Source organism: Podarcis erhardii (assembly GCF_964252035.2).
Source record: "Podarcis erhardii genome assembly, chromosome: 7".
Classification (NCBI taxonomy): domain Eukaryota; kingdom Metazoa; phylum Chordata; class Lepidosauria; order Squamata; family Lacertidae; genus Podarcis; species Podarcis erhardii.
In genome coordinates this window covers 62,433,977-62,450,571 of record NC_138511.1, presented here as the reverse complement: position 1 = coordinate 62,450,571, position 16,595 = coordinate 62,433,977, and the positions used below count along the sequence as shown (strand labels likewise).

The following is a 16,595-nucleotide window of genomic DNA, read 5'->3' as shown; positions in this document are numbered from 1 at the left end:
TTAATATTTTTCAACAATTGTTATCAACTGATGGCAATGAAGACATTATTTTTGGTTGCTAACATAATATATTTCTGAAATATGGAAAGGGGGGAGACTTGTGGTATTTTCTCTTTTTTAATATGCATGTTAAGCAACGGAAAGGATTACATTAATGAATCAGTCATTTTTAAGTCGTTTTTAGCCATGAGCTATTACAAATAATTGCCAGTCATATATGCCACTTGGCACATGCACACACTCTATGGCATAAGCAACAATAAACTAAATAGAACCAAATATTTGACTGTGACTTGTCAAAAATTTAAATAGATTAAGTTTTAAAAATGAAAATGTCCAACATGTCAACAAGAGATAACTCAAATTACCAAATTCTTCTGAAATGCTGTGGAATACAAGATTACTGTATATAGAATTCAGCTTGCAGATAGCTAAATCAATCATTTGTCTATTCTTCTGTTTTCATTAAAGCTACTGCTGCCTTAGTATTTTTGCGTTTTGCCACCTTGATAGAATACTTGTGAACTGTTTCCTTCAAGCTATGTTCAAGCGCACTCCAGATTTCATTGCACTCCTATTTGTTGTTAGTTTTGTGAGCTTGTGGCTGAGAAGGGGTTTCAGCCAAGGACAGTAGGCTTACATTATAGACAGTAAAATGAGCATTGCATCCAACTCCACAACCGGCGTGATGAAAAACAAGGACAAAGCAAGCCATTTCATGGAGAAAGCTGCCTTGGGTGCTGTTTATGTTGAATGTCAGAATATAAGCTATTGCAAAAAGAACAATAGTGGTGAATTTTTTTCCAAAGCAGAATTGGTTTTTTGCCCCAGTGGAGGGTGGTGCCCCACTAACGCACTAATGCTCAAAGCCCCATGCCCGAGTAGAGGGTCCTAATGCCCAGTGGCGAAGCACATTCTTTTCTTGCAGAAGATCTACAGTTCAGTCTCCAGTGTATTCCATTAGAAGAATCAGGTTCTCGTTGGTGATATGAAAGGACTTCTTACTTTAAACTCTGAAGAGCTGCTGCCTGTCAATACTGGACTCGGTGGACAAATAGTCTGACCTGCTATAAGACAGATTTCTATGTTCCTGATTCCACCCACCTTCCAGATTTGCCCGGTCTCTTCTATCTGTTCTATTGCTCCCTTCCAAGCTGCATTCCCTCCCCCTTGCTATCACCTCCAAGGAGTTTTACATTAAAAACAAACCACTATATCAGGGCGAAAGGTCACTCACATTTCTGCCATGTATCGTTTGAGCCTGAACTGCCTTGTGCTAAATGACTGTGTGTCGGAAAGAACCATATAGACATAATATTTCAGCTTTGGCAAACTGTCATCACTTTGCTGTGCCCTCCCATGGGGATGAGGGATATACTTTCTTGATGGCATTTACAACAAAGCCCCCAACCTTGTAGAAGCCAGAAACACAAATAAGCAGACTAAGGACTCATCCAGCCCTTGCCCTGCAGCTTTCCCCCGCAAGGAAACCTGATCTTTACTGCTGAACTGGAGCAAATGTCAACTGAGTTTGAACGGGATTTCCAGGGGAAAGTGGAGAGGCAAGGGAAAACTAATCAGACCTGTGCTTTCTAGGCAAGGGACAAGCACAAGTTTGTATGAGCCCTAAAGTTGGATCGTGGAATATGCGTGAAGAAATATAAAATTTGCTTCTAAGCATGCACAGACTGCCTTCCCCACACGATGAAGCACCTCCAGCCACACTGTTTTAGAGCAGGTCTTCCGAGACCTTACGAAGCTAGAGCCTGGAGTTTGTCCTTAAGTTGTGGGTGCCTAGGGATGGTGGTGGGGCAGTTCAGTTTGACCCATTTCCACATCCATTTGCATACATCATCATCATCATCCTCTTCCTCCATGCAAAAATTGGTCTAGGTAACCACCCACTAAGAGTGCCTCAGTATTATATGTACTTCTGTGCAAACCATTTTGGTTGGAGAACTACATCACAAAATCTGTAAGGAAGTGAGAATGACATAGGTTTGCCTGAAAATGCAAACTGAATACATCTTACTTCTAATTCAACTTCATATTTTGCCTTCAGCTGATGATGCCTGTGGTGGAACACTTCGGGGGCAGAGTGGGATTATTTCAACCCCCCATTATCCTTCGGAGTACAGCAACAATGCAGACTGCACATGGACCATTCTAGCAGAGCCTGGGGACACCATCGCTTTGGTATTCCTGGATTTCCAGCTAGAAGATGAATACGACTTTTTAGAGGTTACTGGAACTGAAGGGTCCTCCCTATGGTAAGATGATGGCTATGCTTTCTTATATCTGTGGGTTATCTGCCAGTATATCTCTCAACTTTGGTGAATCTGTGGGGAAAGAAAGCTCCAAGCCTCTACGTGTGTGTCCTTGCAGACTTAAATCAGACATATCTCTCAAGGCTTCCAAAATTAGTCTATTTTTAATGCAGTCTTTCATTCTCATTGGTTGTTTTCTTTTAACACTGCTTTGTGACCTGTATTATGTTTTATATTCTATTTCTGCACACCACTCGCGTACACTTTGATGTAGAACAGCAGATGAGTTCTGAAATAAAATAAATAAATAAAAGTAGAGGTATTTAAAAAGGGCACTGCGAGTCTTAAAAGCTGCAATATATCATAGGGGTTGAGGCAGCCTCTTTGATAGTCTGGGTCCAGATTTTTTTAAGGATTTGTGGGATGTATCTCACAGTAGTTACACTCAGAGTAGACCCACTGAAATTAATGAACATGACTAATTTAGATTTATTTCAGTGGGTCTTCTTTTAGCATAGCTGATGTTGGATACAACCCTTTGCTGTTAGTTTTTGTGGAGTGCAGTTAAGTTCTGATTTTCTGTACTGCTCACATTGGCATACAGATTTAATTGTATCTGTGCATTTATGATTTTAACTCTGAAATGAAATGCAGGGTGTCATCTATGATGCACTAAAGTTTTGCACTTAAAGGGAAGATTTCATGATCAGGATTTGCAGCTTGTTATAGTCACTATTAAGAGCTTTTTAAAGCATGCAGTAATGAGAAATATCTAGATATTTTTGATAGCTTGGTTAAGCTTTGCAGCAATGGGTTTCTGTCTTTGATACATGTCCTTGCTGATGATTTCCATAGAATTTAAAGTGTAGGATGTAACGGTCCGTAACCTTGCTTTTTAGAATGGTGTGATTATTTTAAAATGGGTTGCTGTCTCTGTTATGGGAACAGTGGTGATCTTGCTAAAATTAGGTTTGCTCTGAACTGTGGCTTGGGATGAACCTCAGGCTCCTGTAGACCAGTGAATCTCCCTTCCCTTTGGAACGCCACCATTGCCTCTGTCCATTTGTCTCTGTAACCATTGGTGGCGCTAGTTAAGCAATTAGGGTACACAATCCCTTGTTGACTTGGTGAAACTCTGAACTTCTGCCATGGCACCTCATCCTCACCCCCAGAAATTGTGAAGGGGAAGAAGATATTTGTGCTGCTGGAAATGTCCCACTGTTTTAGATTAAGATGTACCAGCAGTAAGAGGAGCCATAAGACTTTTGAAGCCAGGTGGTCTCAGTGTTCATATGATGCTGTAACCGAGGTGCATCTTGGAGGTTTCCCATAGTCATCTGGTTAGCCGCTATGAGCACAGGATGGTGGGCTAGAATGTTGTTACGTTCAAGTAAAATGGGGGTTCTTGGAAAGGCAATACAAATGTGTTTTGGAGAGGAACTCAAAGCAGTTTTTTGTTTTCTAACTGCTCTGGAGGATTCTAGGGTGGGGAAATAGAATGAGACATGGAAACTTTAATTGCAATGAAATAATATTTAATCAAATATTAAATGGGAAGATGAAAGGAAGATACGTGAAGCAATTGGAAGCAGCCATGTGTCTTTTGTAGTATATTGCTTTTGCCTTAATTTCTAATGTGTAAGTGTACCCTGGGCCCGTGTGACATTGACAAAGTATTTTTTATCAAGGCCCCCACTTGGGCTGCAGCGGCTGCTGACTCCAGGGCTTTACATTGCAGGATGGGAATGCAGTCTCTTCAAAGACAAGGTCTTCCTTTTGGGCTCTGATGGCAGGATTAGCATTTTGTCACCTATCTCTCCGCTCTCCCCTCCTGCTGTGTTACAAGACACTGTGACTGAGAGATACCCAGAATAAAAGATGCAGAGAATCATTCATGAAGGAGTCTTAAAATAACACAGGCTCCATCTGCTTAGAGCAAAATAAATCAATCTTCTCTTGTAATCACAGTTGTGTTTCTTTTTTATTTCCTGTGGTAAATAATTCTCAGTGGGGAAAAAGAGAGCAACCTTTGCATTTGGGGCTGGACCCGTGCTTTCTTTCTGAAAGGAAGGAGGACACAGAGGGCATGTCTTGAGGTCCAAGACAGGGTGCTTGTGAAGTATCTGAAGAAGAGAAACCAACTTGGGTGGAGTTTAGTGGCTGCCCAAATAAAATGCCACCATGACAGTGGAAATGACCACCACCACAATAAGCAGCCAGTATGTTGGACTGAAACAAATCTACAGGTGGCTAAATTGGAGAAGGAAGATGTTTTGTAAATTGGGGTGGGTGTGATGGAGGGAGGTCTTATTAGTGCCAGCAGCATTGGATGTCCAGTAGCCACCAACCCCAACCCGCCCCCCAAAAAAATGACTTGGAATGATGCCGAATCATGGCAGCCACCCACTGTCTGCCATTGGCAGAAGAACCTGCTTCCACCACAGATAGGCTTGGTGCACATTCACACATTTCTTGAAATTTTGCAGGTTTGGCAGCCCAGAGGTTTCACTTACTTCTAATATTTCAAGTTCCAAAGTCCTGTTGAACATTACTGCTGCATTGATAAAAAGAGAGTATAAGTTCTGGCCCTTTGGTAGCTGTGGAATGAGCATCAAGAGCTGGGAGCCACACACAGTAGAGTAGACACTTGTGTTGCCCAGGAAAAATCCCAGCCTGATCCAAAAGCCAGATCAGAGAGCCAGTGGTCAACTTGGGTCAATCACTCCAGAGCCTACGAGCACTTTACCATCCAGGGAATGCTCCAACCTACAGCCTCAGTGGTTCACCAGATAGGACAGGAGAACACAGGCCTGCAGGTCCCCTGTTCTAGACCTGAAATCTCCATTAACTGCAAACATTCTTTTTCTCAAACATAATGCTGTAAGTGATTTGTGGTAGTTAGATGGTGAAAAGGAGGTGGTGGTGGAGAGGAACTCTTTTCTAATTGACCAGATCATCCTTTCCTTGCCTTGTCACTCATAACCAATCCTTAGTCATCATAGGTGACCAGGCAATTTACACGATGTTTGGGGGGGGGGGGGAGGCCATTATTTCTACACTCCAAATCCTCTCAGGAAGGGGAAAGGTTGTCAACTGCTGACATAATTAGAGATATTGCTGGGTATTAAATTAAAAGGTAATGTGTTTACCACAGTTGTGTCACCATCAGAAGTAAAGACGTATTCATGTAGCTAATTTTATACTTGCCTGACAAGCTGTTTGGGGGGAATTATAGTCTGAGTTGTTGCAAAGCTATTAATCTGGGATAGCTGCCATTTAACTCGTACCCAATTGTTTAATGTTCCTGGAGCTTGCATGAAAATTAGATGTTGCTCTTTTTAATGCAGAAATGGCATTTATTAGTGTACGTTAATACTTTAGGGGGCAGTCACTTTCATCAGGTGCTAGCAAACTTCACAAGCTATGAAGCTTCTGAGACTATTCAGGCCTTTGGCTTGTCTTGGTGTAATGCTGGCAGCAAGTGTCTGTTGCAGGTAGGAGGGAGGTGAGCTTCTCCCAACAGCCTTTCTGTCCTGTTTCTCTTCCCTAAGGACAGAGAAGAGCCCAAGTTTGCAGCTGGTCCTGAATATGGGGTGGTATTATGCTACCATCAGGGGAAGGGCTGTAGCTGTGCTGTAGAGCATCTGCTTTGCATGTGAAGGTCTCTGGTTTGATCCCTGGTATCTCCAGGTAGGGCTGGAAAAGACTGCTGCCTAAAACCTTAGAAAGCTGCTTCTAGCCATTGCAGTCAGTATTGAGTTAGGTGGACCAATGGTCTGACACAGTATAATGCAGCTTGCTATGTTCCTGGGCAGAGATTTCTCCTGGGTATTTTGGATCTGCAAAATCTTGGTTAACAGTGATTAAGACCACATCAAGTCATGTGACCAGTTCTGATCTCTATAAGAGCTTTCAGATTATATCCAGTGAAGTGAAGTAGGGATGGGGAACCTGTGGCCCTCCAGATTTTTTGGGGTACAATTGGCCAATGGTACGCTGTCTGTGACAGATGGGTGTTGAACAGCATAAATGAGTCAAGGAGAAGACTAGCAGACCATCTTTCTGTTATGCTTATGAAGGACTTCTTCCTGGTGCATTATGCTATGTTAGTGGATACTGTGTGGATCCCCCCCCCCTCCCCAGGGACTAGCTGCCTTGGGCTGCCTTTGGCAAACCTCATTATTTGTAAGAGTCCCTTTTCAGAAAAGGGCCAGGTCTCTGTTGTCTAAAGTAAGCCAGAGGGCTTCTCTTTCCAGTCTACTGGCCTGGAGAACTCCCCATGATTTCAGCATAATTTAATTTTGTATTCATAAGAAACTAACTTCTCAAGTTCTAGGCACAGACTTGGAAAAGGCTTTTCAAATTTTACTTTTGAAAGCTGCCAAAGAATACCCAGAGGTTGGTAATTAAATTCAAATGATTCATTTCCCCCCTTCTTTTTGTAAGTAATTTTTGCCAGTGGGGGTGGGGGTGGAGTGGGCTGAGAGAGAGAAGAAATCTGGTGTTTTGTTTAAAATATGTTTATGATTCTGTTTCACAATACTGCTAGAAATCATTTCCCCTTTTGCCTTTTAATTTCCTTTATTAAAACAAAATAAGAGCCATGATTTTAATTATTAGCAACATGCCAGATAGACTCAAGGCCAAATTATGCATTCTGACTCAAATATTTAATAAGAATTATAAACAGCTATAATTAGGTCAAAAAACTCATAGAAAACACACAGAAAAATTTGAACCATCCATGTAGCAAACTTGTGTTGGATGTGGTGCCATGCTTCAGGATGGAAGAGGCACAACCATAACTGGAGGCAGCATAAAATCAAAGAATTGGAGGGTTGGAGGAATCACAACAGAAAAAAATTCCTGACTGATAGCCACCCAACCTCTATTTAAAAACTTCTAAAAAATGAGTCCTCCACCCTCTGAGGTTGTCCGTCCCACCGTGGAACAGCTGTTACCATCAGAAAGTTCTTCCTAAAATTTTGTCAGAATATCATTTCCTGTCATTTTAATCCATTTGTTTGGGTCCCACATTCTGGAGCAGCAGAAAACAAACTTGCTCCATCTTCTATGTGACAGCCCTTCAGATATTTGAAGATGGATAGCATATCACCTCTCAGTCTTCTCTTCTCCAGTCTAAATGTACCCAACTATGTCAATGATTCCTCATAAGTCTTGGTTTCCAGACTCTTGAACATCCTGGTCACCCTCCTCTGTACATGTTCCAGCTTGCCAGTATTATCCTTAAAATGTGTTGCCCAGAACTGGACACAGTACTTCAGGTGTGGTCTGACAGAGGCAGAATAGAGCAGTGCTATTACTTCCCTTGATCAGGGTACTATACTTCTGTTGATGCAGCCTAGAGTGGCATTAGCCTTTTTTCTTCTGCTGCTTCACACAGTTGACTCATGCTAAACTTGTGGTCTCTTAAAAACCCCATATTCTTTCCGCATGCATTGTTGTCAAGTCATATTTTTCCTGCACAAGTTGAGAACCTTACATTTGTTCCTAATGGAATTTGTTTTGTTAGTTTTGGCCCAGTTCTTTTGTCTTGAATCCCAATTCTGCCTTCTGCAGCATTAGCTACCTCTCCCTGGTTGGTGTCATCCTGTATCCAAGTCATTTATAAAGATGTTGAACAACATTGAGTCCTGGAAAAAACCCTGCGGCATCCCACTTGTCACTCTTTTCCAGAAAGAGGAGGAAGCATCTGTACGCAAAACAGCTTGACAGAAGTTTTTAAGCCTGGAGACAACAAGAAAGAATTGGCAGCGTGCTAGTAGCTCATTCTCGAGCTAGGACAATTTTACAGTGCCAGGTGGGATGTGTTTTGTCTCTGCCCCTCCTCATCTTTCCAAAGGCATGAGCTGCTTTAGTAGTCTCCTTATGTGACAGTCCAGTGGTGATCAAGCAAGGCCCTCCAGCTGCCAATTTCCTTCTGGTAGAAAAAACCAATGTGCCTGGGCTGCATGGCCAAAGTTCCAAGTCTGAGATCCCAGCTACCTTAAATCTTTCAGAATTCACGTCCAGAATAACCCCCTCCCTCAAAAAGAAGGGCTTGCCTAATGAGACTCCATCACACACAAAAAAGTCTTGCCTTAACTCACTTTTGTGTCACGACTCACAACTGACAGAGCAGGGCATCACATCAATACTTGCCTTGGGAACCAAGGTTTGGAAGAAAAATGGGCACTTGCAGGCAAGTCTTACAGCTTCTACATTTCCCATTTATATAAAGAAATTAGTGTTGTTGTTGTTGTTTTCAAGGCTGCTACTAGCAGATTAGTAGTGACTAAATCATGTACCCTGCTAAGTCATTAGTGAACTATTTCTTCCCTCTTGTTTCTATATAAAAAACCTGTTTCTGGCTTAAGACTAGAAAGTTACCTTTTTAAAGAAATTAACCAGTTTAAAATTTATTCAGCCAGGCTTAAGATATTCACTCCTAATGCCTGGGATGGTGTGAGGGAGAAATGGTCTCGATACATAATAACAGTGTATTGTGGCTGTTCCTAACACAAAATTGGGGTGCCATTTTGGAGGAGTAATTGCTGCCCCCTCTGTTTATGTCTGTATACAATTATGTCTCAGGATAACCTATACATGCCAGCGGTCTGGTTCTACATACCAAGTGCTAAGAGACTGAGTTATGAACCAGGTGCCCTCTTGTCTGAATATCACTTCTACCATGAACTCAGTAGACAAGCCTCTCTCTCTCTGCTTCATTCTTTCCCATCCACTAAAACTGAGGATAATAATAGTGACTTGCCTTACAGGATTATTAGAATTAGGACCAGATAATGTGAAAAAGTTAGAACACTAAAACACTATACAAATGTTAACTACTAACAGCAACAAATATTAAGTAGCAGTCATAGTCATAGTTGTTGCGAAGTTTAGGTTCATTAAATTTATGTATCACTTCCCACTAAAAAGTCCTTAAGTGATATATAAGCAAGTAAATAAATGCATGTCAAAGGCACAAATCGATTTCTCCCCTATATGCATAAAAATATCAGACTGTCACCATGCTGCAGTTAGTGTGGCTGCCAGTAGGTGGCCTCACACCTGCAGTGAGGTTTAATGAAGGGGGAGGCACTTCACGTAGCAGTTTAGCAAGCTGCTGTACAAAGCACCTCTCCAATTCCATTAAAATGGGGTAGGGATGAGCTGGGAGGGCAGGGGGCAGGTGGTGAGCTTGTGGGTATAGGCAAGGGGGTGGATGAAGTGGAAAGTGAGAAGGTTTGCTTAGGTGTGGAGGAAGAGTGGTTGGCAAGGTAGGGTTTGCAAGTGGAGAAAGTAGAGCAGCAATCCTTTAATAAAAAGGATGATAGTTTGACCTGCATTAGATTTAATCCCAAGAGTGAGCTTTTGAGCCTTGTTGCAAATTTTGTTCCTCGGCTCTACTCCAGAGTGAGTTTCTCTATACATCAGGACAGCTTTGTTGTTCTTCTGCAGATGAAATGAGAATGCCATAGATGGGTCATGCAGCTATTGCTTCAGTTGCGAGAAAGCAGGATTTTGCTAAACTTCTTTCTGAGCTTGACATGTGCTAGGGCATTTGTTTGCTTCCTGCATTTGACCTCCTGGCTTTTGGCTCTTATCTGCATCAGGCTCACATGGATATCATGTTACCAGGTGGGTGTGAAACAGGCAGTCCAGGAGTGGTTCACCACATGCGGATCACCTAACAATGACACTTCACACAGCTCATGAAACAACACTTTTTACAGCCCCTTTAATGGCAATTGCACTGTTTCTGGTGAGATCTTGGGCCCTCCTGTTTTCCTGAAAAGTGTGAAATGAAGCTGTAATGGAGATGGAATAAAAGTAGGAGAGAAGCAGTGAGGGGGAATGAAAAGCCTTCTAGCCAATTAGAAATGACAGTTCTGGGTTTTCTCGCCTGGTAGGGAAATGTTGGCAACATATTCTAGTTCAGTGGGCCTTCCCTAATTGTGTTTTCTCTTGTAGGGAACGGGTGAACAGGCTTTATAGAAGAATAGAAAACAAAAATACCATATATATTTTCTGCCATATTGACCCTCTCATTTTCTAAAGCTATTGTTTCCATCTCTCAGCCATCACCAGAACACAGGGATATAAACAGGCATCAACATTCACCTCTCCTAGATTTCTTGTTGGTTTAGACCAAATTATTGTCAAGCTGGAAAGATGAAGCGGGAAAGGTAGAAGGAGGCTTCACAATAGTAAGGAGAGCAAGTCTTCAAGTTGCTTTAACTGTTGCACTGCACTGCTCAGCACAGATGGATGCTCAGGTCAAATGTATTCTGGTCTGCAGAATTTTCATGTGTTCCCCCATTAGTTGGTTCCTTCTTGCATCTGCAATAAGTTTGCCATAAAAAAGAACCTGCTTGAAAATTCATATTAAAAACAGATTTATTTATTTTTTTAAAAAAAATCCTCTCCAATTTATGCATTTAAAAACGTATTTTGATATACTTGTGAGTTGAGAAATTACTTGAACATCCTTAAAGGTAAAGGGACCCCTGACCGTTAGGTCCAGTCACGGACGACTCTGGGGTTGCGGCACTCATCTCACTTTACTGGCCGAGGGAGCCGGTGTACAGCTTCCGGGTCATGTGGCCAGCATGACTAAGCCGCTTTTGGCAAACCAGAGCAGCTAATGGAAACGCCGTGCATCCTTCTTAGCTACATCCTTACTTAGGCTAAATGTCTCTTATTAGGATTTAAGAGATATAGCCTATAATGCCCCATATGAGTTTCTCTGGCCAGCATTCTTCTTATTCTGAATTCTGGTATAGTTAGGAGAATTTCTAGAATTAATTCCAGCACTGAAGTATGTGCAGTTTGCTGCAGTTTTGGCTTCCTCAGTTCATTTGCATCTCTTCCCTAAATACAGTTTTCTGTATTTAGAAATTTTGGTAGTTGGGCCACGGTAGGCCATCACTGAGGCATATAGATTGAAATGGATTATAGAACAATGCTATTGTCCCTGGGAGCTCTCCCTGGTCCTGTAGTACCTAAACTGGCCAGTTGCTGTAACCAACTCTCTAGCATCTGAGACCTGCTCCTTGTTGCTTCATCCTAATGCTGATTTCTCAATAGATCATCTCTCCTCACCTTATCCATCAAATAAAATCTGGAGTCCAATACATGATTTAGACTTTAACCCTTGGGGCCAAGTGTGCTCCAGTATCAAAAGTTTAATCTAACAAGATATCTGAATTTGCCATGAACTGCAAGCATAGAGATATTTTGCTTTGGCTTTTCCCTTGGAGGTGAATTTAACCTGGAATAATTTCAGGCACTTGAAATAAGGTTGGGTTATTCATTAATTGATAGCCTCTCCATCAAAATGCTGTCAATGCAAGCCATAAAACCAAACTGCAATAGCTTGCAGTTTCTTAAGGCAAGTGTTCTTAGATATTGCAATGATGAATATGGAAGTTAAAAGTGTAATATCATTTAATTGATTTTTATAACTTTTGGCCAATTGTCATTAAACATTTAGCTTTCAGGGGGAGTGTAGGGAAAGAGGCTCTGGTGGTTAAATGACACATTTTTACAACTGTTCTGTCCCCAGAATATGAACAGCTTCCTCATCATAGTTAATTATTGCTTTGCCACTGAACAGTGTCTTCTGTAATGATGATGAACAGCTTTTGATTTTAGTACTGTTTAAGGACATATAGTTGGAAGATAAAATTGGAGACCAGCTTTGAAATGTACTTTGCAAAGAAAAGGGAAGAACTTACAAAGTGATCCTTATGGGAAGCTAAGTGGTAGAGCAGCTGTTTTAAATGCAGAATGTCCCAGGTTCAATCCCTGGTGTCCCTGGGTAGGGCTGGGAGTATCCCCTGCCTGAAACTTTGGAGAGCTGCTGCCAGTCAGTGTAAGCAGTACTGAGCTAGGTGGACCAACGATCGATCACACCCTGAGTGTTCTCAGGTAGCTTCCTGTGCTCCCATTCTGGTAAGCAGTATTGATTTGTGAACTAGTAGATTATAACAAAAGTCATTCTAACAGAAATCCTTTCAGAGGGTTAGGCCCAAAGAACATTGCAAAAGTGTCTGTGTCACTCTGTAATAGATGTGTTCCACATCAGTTTTGTGTGTGAGGTTGTGCAAATGGTAGAACACCTTGCACAACTTTCTAGTGTGAGGTGCAAAACAACCCTTCCGTGAGCAAGCAGAATAAGATACTATGTGATCAGGGCACATTGATGATGTTGATTTAAAAAGCACAAACACTGAAAACAATTTGTACAACATGTCCTCAGAAATAAAGAGCAGCTGTGAAACTAAAGGATTTCTGCAAGATCCACAAGTGCCTTGACCAGAGAGAGCCTAGCTGGTGTCCTCCATATGCTATTTTACGACATCTGTAACTGTTGGAGCTGGGGTTGATGGAAGATGGAGCCAAGAACACACTGCCTATCCCCAGCCTAAGGTCTTGCTGTATAGTTTTTTGTTTTTTAAAAAATAATATTTATTAACATTTTAAAGACTACAAAAGAAAGACTACAAAAGAAAGAAAAAAATTAAACAAAACAATACAATACAAAAACAAAAACACCACACAACACCAACCCCAAAACATTAAATTAACAAAACCAAACACAATTTAAAACACATCTAATAAGTTCAGTATCTTAACTTTCATTTACTTGTTTCAACGACCTCCTCACACCTCCCTTTTTGTATTCCACTTTAATTAACTGTTTCAGCAATTCCCTTCCATCTTCCTCTGTTTTCTGTCCTGTAATTTATCTTAACATATTCTAACCTTATTTTCCCCTTTAATATATAATTGTCTTAACATATTTTAATCTTATTTTCCCTTTAATACTCTAATAATCTATTTGTACTTAATTCCTTATAACATTTCTACTAAAGCCATATAACTCCTTTCCAACATTTTTCTAACACTCATTAATTTTACAATATTCTTAGTTGGTCTTTAAGGTGCTACTGGAAGGAATTTGTTTTGTTTTGAATATTCTTATAAATAGTCTTTAAACTTTTTCCAATCTTCTTCCACCGACTCTTCTCCCTGGTCCCGGATTCTGCCAGTCATATCCGCCAATTCCCTATAGTCCATCAACCTGGTGATCTTCTGTCCGATGCTCTTAACTCTTTTCCAAGTCCCTTCTGCGAGTCTTCTTCATATTTATACATGAGCTTTACTTTGTCTTCCACTGATCTTATTTTCATTTTCCTTCCTTTGAGGCTAAAGAGTAGATCTCGGGGAAACTCCCACCTAAAGATGATTTTATTCCTTCTCGACAGGGCAACCAAATCTCCGTAGTTAAATCTAAGATCCAAAAGGTATTTCGGGACGTCTTTCAAAATTTCCACTCTTGACTGTTGTTCTTCTAAGTTCTTCTGGTAGTTCCAACAGTCTCTTATCTTGTTCTTCTCTTTTTTCCCTCCTCTTCCAAGTCCGAAGGCCCTCACAGTTTTAATCTCTTCTTGACCCAAGTCCCGGTCCCAAAAATCATCAAATTCCTGTGTGAGGAAATCTATCAAACTTTCCTTCTCCAGTTCAGGCAAGGCTCCGATCCTCAAAATCTGATTCTCTTCAAACTCAATCATAGCAGACATCAACTTATGGTCATCAAATTGCATCTGTAAGGCTGGGACTCTCTCTCTCTCCAATTGTGTTACTTTAGGTTCAACGGCAATAACTTTCTCCCTAGCCTTCTCCGCAGTTTGCCATGTCAAAGTAGATTCCTGTGTCAGTTTCTGAATAGTTTCTGTATTGGTGTTCACTTTTTGTCCCAAATTGTCAATTTTGGTAATTACCACATCCACCTTTTTGTGAAGCTGTTCCAATGAGTCACTTATCTTACATAATACATCCATTAAGGCCTCTTCTGTCAACATTCTTAACCGATTCAAGGTCCCCAGAATCTCACAGGTTTTTATCTTGCAGCTGGGAATTCCCACAGCTCAACTCTTGTGACAGTTTCAAAGGCTTCCTCTAGAGGGAAACAGTTCCTCTAGAGGGAAACAGTTTCTATTTGTATTAGTCCTTTTAAACTCAATTCAAACAATAAAGTTAGTTTCAATTTTCTGTTACTTTTACTCCTTTTTAAACGCAGACGGAGACAGTGGAAACAATGTATTCCTTATTTAACTAACTGTAAGTGAACGTTCTAATCACGATCAATAAGCATTCCAGAACACGTCAGTCCTGTTGGCAGCCCGTTTCCAGGATCGGAGCGGTGGTATTTTAACTCTGTTCGCTCTCTCCTGCAGGTATACTCAGTCCAAAACTTTCCCCCCTCTTCTCCTGCCACCAAGGGGGGTTTAGTATTTTTTACCGATGGAAATTTAGTCCTTTACAATAGGCTTTCCGAGGCTTCAGCTTGCATCCTCATTGCTTCAATCTATTTACAAAAGGGGAAGGTGGACTTCCTGTTTTAGACCTCCCCGTTTCGACACCAAATTAAGACGTTTAAAAATCCAATTCTCCGCTCTACTCACGGGTAGTTGCTTTAAGATCAAATTGTCCACAGGAAAAAGCCAGCGTTCTCCGGCAACAGCTATGCGGCTTCGCTCCGTGGAAGAAGCAGTCAACTCGAAGCACCGCGCCGCTCACCCCACGTCGCTCCGGATCCCTGAAACTGGGTTTCCCCGTGAGTAGGGGAGGCGCAAAAGGTGCCAGCCGAATCCCACGTTCACAGGATTCACCCGCCTGTGATTTTTAGTGGGTTTCCGCCTTCACCGTGGTGGCCAGACCCAGATTTCCACGAGGCAAATTCCTCCCGATCAGAGGAATTCAGCCATTGCCGGAGGCGCCAACCCGGAAGTCCGGTCTTGCTGTATAGTTTTTGTCAGCTACTGAGAGGCTAGAGCTAACAGCACTGTAGGACTTGTATTGCTATCCTGATGAAATTGCAGGCAGTTCCCACCAGACCTGCTGCACTTCTGTAGCTTGGACAATGGGTTGCTATTCCTCTGCATGGGCATCCTTGCCTCTGGTCTTTCCATCCCAAATACTTGCCCAGACTTTGATTTGAGAGTCTGACAGCTCTCACCAAAAAGTGCTGGAAAGTGAGTTGTAGGTTGACCCTATCCACATGATCAGTTCTTGGTCTTTATCCCAACTGGGGTCAAGCAAATCAGTTGTTAGAAACTTTTCTTTAAACACACAGGTTTTCTCTCTGTTGCTGCTTGAATGTTAATTACCATCTCGTAACTGTGTGGAAGTCAGTTCAGTATGTATGATGTATCTTTAAAATAACAGTGCAAAATTAGATCCTAAAGCCAGTGATTATTTCCCTGGCTCCCATAGCCTTGCCTGTGCTCTTTTGAAATTTGTCCTATTCCCAGGTAAGAGTTGTGATCTGAGAAAGAGCTTCGTTTGCCCAGGGTTGTCTGATCCCGGTCATGGTTGCCTTCTTTCATTTCTAGTGCTGTGAACACTTTACTTAGATTAAGAACTGGATAAAGCTATTACATAGGTGGTACCTCACACTGCTTAGGTTGTCTGCTTAAGTTAAAACACTAAAAAAAGGATTAATATCTCAACTTTCTAAGCATCTAGGTAGGCATGTCTAAACAGGAATGTTTTGAGCAGGTGCTGAAAGCAGTACACCGAAGGCGCCTGCTTGGTCTCAATAAGCAGGGAGTTCCAAATTTTTGGTGCAGCCACACTAAATGATCAAGTTCTTAAAATGAGGAAGGGGTGTCATGTGGCACCTGTAGTAGTATTTGAAGCAGTTGTGTAGGCACATCTGGGATAAAGCAATCTCGTAGGTACAGAGGTACCTCGGGTTATATATACTTCAGGTTACATACGCTTCAGGTTACAGACTCCGCTAACCCAGAAATAGTACCTCGGGTTAAGAACTTTGCTTCAGGATGAGAACAGAAATCGTGCTCTGGCAGTGCGGCGGCAGCAGGAGGCCCCATTAGCTAAAGTGGTGCTTCAGGTTAAGAACAGTTTCAGGTTAAGAACGGACCTCCGGAACGAATTAAGTATTTGACCCGAGGTACCACTGTAAACTGGTCCCAATATGTTAAGGGCTTTCTATACTAATAGTAACACCTTGAACCTCGCCCAGCAGCGAATCTGCAAACAGTGCAGATCTCTGAGCACAGGTGTTTTATGCTGACGAGACCTCAATCCTTCTGGTTCAAGTGTGAGGAAACCCAACATAAGGAAAATTATATGGACTGGACAATTGCCTGTCTCTAGAAATATTGTGTCACTAAACTGCCACTTTTTTTTTAACTCTTCTTTGGTGAAGTTTGTCGCACATGGAAGGGTCAGAATTTTGTGCAAGGAACCATCTCCAGCAAGGTTTGCAAAGGAGCTCTGAATGGGAGTCTCTGG

At 41.7% G+C, this 16,595-nt stretch overlaps 1 protein-coding gene across 3 annotated transcripts in view; it reads left to right on the top strand.

Annotated features, from left to right (window-relative positions):
• The window catches only part of CSMD2 (CUB and Sushi multiple domains 2), a 506,434-nt gene that overhangs the window by 152,304 nt on the left and 337,535 nt on the right, over positions 1-16,595 (top strand). For all 3 annotated transcript variants that reach the window (XM_081871629.1, XM_081871627.1, XM_081871630.1), the window contains exon 5: positions 2,063-2,270. In XM_081871629.1, coding sequence (XP_081727755.1) covers positions 2,063-2,270 — 208 coding nt within the window. The remainder of the gene's footprint in view (positions 1-2,062; positions 2,271-16,595) is intronic.